At 44.3% G+C, this 4,357-nt stretch overlaps 1 protein-coding gene across 1 annotated transcript in view; it reads left to right on the top strand.

The window, feature by feature from the left end:
- Positions 1–609, top strand: part of LOC124010154 (inner ear-specific collagen-like) — a 5,659-nt gene extending 5,050 nt beyond the window's left edge. The window contains exon 5 of the mRNA XM_046322533.1: positions 1–609. This exon is cut by the window's left edge and continues 498 nt beyond it. Within this exon, the coding sequence (XP_046178489.1) occupies positions 1–395 (395 nt within the window). The 3' untranslated portion in view covers positions 396–609.
- The last annotated feature ends 3,748 nt before the right edge of the window (positions 610–4,357 follow it).

The following is a 4,357-nucleotide window of genomic DNA, read 5'->3' on the forward strand; positions in this document are numbered from 1 at the left end:
CCCAAGTCATCACCAACCGGCAGTTTCATTTCGACCCCATCATAGGCATCTACAGGGCACCAGTGAACGGCACCTATGTCTTCAGCTACCACCTGACGGTGTTTAGCAAGGTGCTGAAGGTGGGTCTGTTCCATAATTTCAACTCTATCGTGAAGACCACGGAGCCACAGCTGGGCACCGTTAGCCACCAGGTGGTGCTCCACCTGGTCATGGGCGACCGGGTGTGGCTGCAGGTGAAGGACAACATCACCAACGGCATGTATGATGACAATGAGAGCAGAAGCACCTTCTCTGGCTTCCTGCTCTACCCCGACTCCTGCGACTTGCCCTTGTTCCGAGACTTTCCTCCAGCAGGCGCTCCAGGTGGTGACGAGGGGAACTATAGTTGGGGGTAGATACCACCCCATCGCCTTAGTCCGTGAGAGGCAGTTACACAGACACAGGTTACATACACATATAATTGGAAGACACACAATCCACACACATTAACAAAGTTCTCGAAGTTAACACCAACAGAGCACCTTCTATAAATCAAAAGCCATCTACAATGGCCTGTTAGCTCTGTGCAGTTTCCTATAACATTAATGAATAAAATGTCCTACAAAACGACCTATTTGTTTGACTGATTTGTTTATTTTAATGAGTTGAGAATGTGCTCATGATTGTATTGCTTAGCAAAATCACGTATTCTTGCATAGTGCAGATTTAGGACATTTCATTCCTGGAGGTTTGTGACCTCCACGTTCACACATAAGCTCCATATATGAGAACAGAATCTCAGTTAGCGAGTTTGAACTTATCTTCTTTTTGATACAAAAATCCAACTTCATGTCGCTACTCACATGTTTACGATATTAGCGGTCTGATAATAAGAGCTATATTTTTGGGATTCAACATTAGAGCTATTGTAAAATAAGCATATAAAAACCTGCATAAGACGGATAATATTTTCGACTGCATTTTTAATGTTGTCCACAAGATTTCATGAACAGAGACGGTGTAGAGCAGCAACAGGATACGCTGTTTTCAAAAAAAGCTGTGTGACTATCTACCTGACCATCGCTCTAACTAGCTAGCTGTCGCCAGGTTAGTTATAAATAAGGGCCACCAACAAGCAACGTCAGTTCGTTAGCTAGCTAACTAGCCAGCTGCCTTCCTTCAATACTCGCTTTTCTGACAGACAAGACAGGGAGCTTATATTTAAAGCCACAAAGCATTGAGCTAAAGGCTAAAGCTAGAGAGCTATCATACCAAAGCATTGAGCTAAAGGCTAAAGCTAGCGAGCTATCATACCAAAGCATTGAGCTAAAGGCTAAAGCTAGCGAGCTATCATACCAAAGCATTGAGCTAAAGGCTAAAGCTAGCGAGCTATCATACCAAACAATTGAGCTAAAGGCTAAAGCTAGCGGGCTATCATACCAAAGCATTGAGCTAAAGGCTAAAGCTAGCGAGCTATCATACCAAAGCATTGAGCTAAAGGCTAAAGCTAGCGAGCTATCATACCAAAGCATTGAGCTAAAGGCTAAAGCTAGCGAGCTATCATACCAAACAATTGAGCTAAAGGCTAAAGCTAGCGAGCTATCATACCAAACATTTGTGTGTGTCTGTAGACACGGCTCGTTCAAGACAATCCGCTAACAAGACATACCAAGTTTTGAGCACCACCCTCTCTCTGTCATGAGGTGAGTATTAAATAAGTAGCAACAATTGTCTATATGCTGTAGGTATCTAGCTATAGGTGGTTATTCCCTAATAATGGCAGAGATGAAAGGAGATCGGATGGATTGTTCAATTGTTAAATCATTCAAATGTTCTCAATAATAATTAGCGAGTATAGGTGAGTATATCTGTAGAGGAAAAATAGGTGGGAATACTGAGTATGCCAGCGTATGGCCACCAATATACCGGCACCACTGGGTGAGATTGAAGCTGGCAGTGTTGACAGTGACACGACACATATAGGCTGAAACAACACTTATGCTATTTCTTGCCTCATACGGTATGGCTTTGTACAGTGCATTTGGAAAGTTTTCAGACCCCCTGACTTTTTCCAGATTTTGCTAAATTTATTATTATTCAAAAATGTATTAAATTGTTTTTTCCCTCATCCATCTGCACACAATATCACATAATGGCAAAGCAAAAACAGGTTTTTAGAATTTAAAACAAATTATTTAAAAAATAAAAATAAATAATGAAATAACACATTTACATAAGTATTCAGACCCTTTACTCAGTACTTTGTTGAAGCACCTTTGACAGTGATTACAGCCTCGAGTCTTCTTGGGTATGATACTACAAGCTTGGCATTCCTGTATTTGGGGTGTTTCTCCTATTCTTCTCTGCAGATCCTCTCAAGCTCTGTCAGGTTGGATGGGGAGCGTCGCTGCACAGCTATTTTCAGGTCTCTCCAGAACATTGAGACTTGTCCCGAAGCCGCTCCTGTGTTGTCTTGGCTGTTTGCTTAGGGTCGTTGTGCTGTTGGAAGGTGAACCTTCGCCCCAGTCTGAGGTCCCTTGCACTCTGGAGCAGGTTTTCGTCAAGAATCTCTCTGCATTTTGCTCTGTTCATCTTTCCCATGATCCTAACTAGTCTCCCAGTCCCTGCCGCTGACAAACATCTCCACAGCATGTTGCTGCCACCACCATGCTTCACCGTAGGGATGGTACCAGGTTTCATTCAGACATGACGTTTGGCATTCAGGCCAAAGAGTTTCATCAGACCAGAGAATCTTGTTTCTTATTGTCTGAAGACCTTTAGACACAATCTTCCTTTTACTGGGGAGCGGCTTCCTTCTGGCCATGATACCATAAAGACCTAATCTGGGGAGTGGCTAAAACCTAATCTGGGGAGTGGCTTCCTTCTGGCCATGATACCATAAAGACCTAATCTGGGGAGTGGCTTCCTTCTGGCCATGATACCATAAATACCTAATCTGGGGAGTGGCTAAAACCTAATCTGGGGAGTGGCTTCCTTCTGGCCATGATACCATAAAGACCTAATCTGGGGAGTGGCTAAGACCTAATATGGGGAGTGGCTTTCTTCTGGCCATGATACCATAAATACCTCATCTGGGGAGTGGCTAAAACCTAATCTGGGCAGTGGCTTCCTTCTGGCCATGATACCATAAAGACCTAATCTGGGGAGTGGCTAAAACCTAATCTGGGGAGTGGCTTCCTTCTGGCCATGATACCATAAAGACCTAATCTGGGGAGTGGCTAAGACCTAATATGGGGAGTGGCTTTCTTCTGGCCATGATACCATAAATACCTAATTTGTGGAATGCTGCAGAGATGGTTGTCCTTCTGGAAGGTTCTCCCATCAAATCAAAATCTTCTTACATCAGCTGATATATCAATGTGCTGTACAGAAACCCAACCTAAAACCTCAAACAGCAAGCAATGCAGGTGTAGAAGCACGGTGGCTAGGAAAAATTCTCTAGAAAGGCCAAAACCTAGGAAGAAACCTAGAAAGAACCAGGCTATGAGGGGTGGCCAGCCCTCTTCTGGCTGTGCCGGGTGGAGATTATAACAGAACATGGCCAAGATGTTCAACTGTTCATAAATTATCAGCATGGTCTAATAATAGTATGCACAGTGAACAGGTCAGGGTTCCATAGCCGCAGGCAGAACAGTTGAAACTGGAGCAGCAGCACGGCCAGGTGGACTGGGGACAACAAGGAGTCATCATGCCAGGTGCCATGGTGCCAGGTGCCATGCCATGGTCTTAGAGCTCAGGTCCTCCGAGAGAGAGAAAGAAAGAGAGAATTAGAGAGAGCATACTTAAATTCACACAGGACACCGGATGAGACAGGAGAAATACTCCAGATATAACAGACTGACCCTAGCCCCCCGACACAAACTACTGAAGCATAAATAATGGAGGATGAGACAAGAGGAACTCTAGAGCTCTGTCCGAGTGACCATCGGGTACTTGGTCATCTCCCTGACCAATTCCCTTCTCCCCCGTTTGCTCAGTCTCCCTCGATTGCTCTAGGAAGAGTCTTGGTGATTCCAAACTTCTTCCATTTAATTAAGAATGATGGAGGCCACTGTGTTCTTGTGGACCTTCAATGTTGCAGAAAGATTTTGGTACCCCTCCCCAGATCGTGCCTCAACAACCAGATCTTTTCCTTGACACAATCCTGTCTTGGCGCTCTACAGATAATTCCTTCAATCTCATGGCTTGGATTTTGCTCTGACCTTCACTGTCAACTATGGGACCTTTATATAGACAGGTGTGTGCCTTTCCAAATCACGTCCAATCAATTGAATTTACCACAGGTGGACTCCAATCAAATTGTAGAAACATCTCAAGGATGATCAATGGAGACAGGATGCACCTGAGCTCAAGTCTA

This window comes from Oncorhynchus gorbuscha, linkage group LG22, assembly GCF_021184085.1.
Source record: "Oncorhynchus gorbuscha isolate QuinsamMale2020 ecotype Even-year linkage group LG22, OgorEven_v1.0, whole genome shotgun sequence".
NCBI lineage: Eukaryota > Metazoa > Chordata > Actinopteri > Salmoniformes > Salmonidae > Oncorhynchus > Oncorhynchus gorbuscha.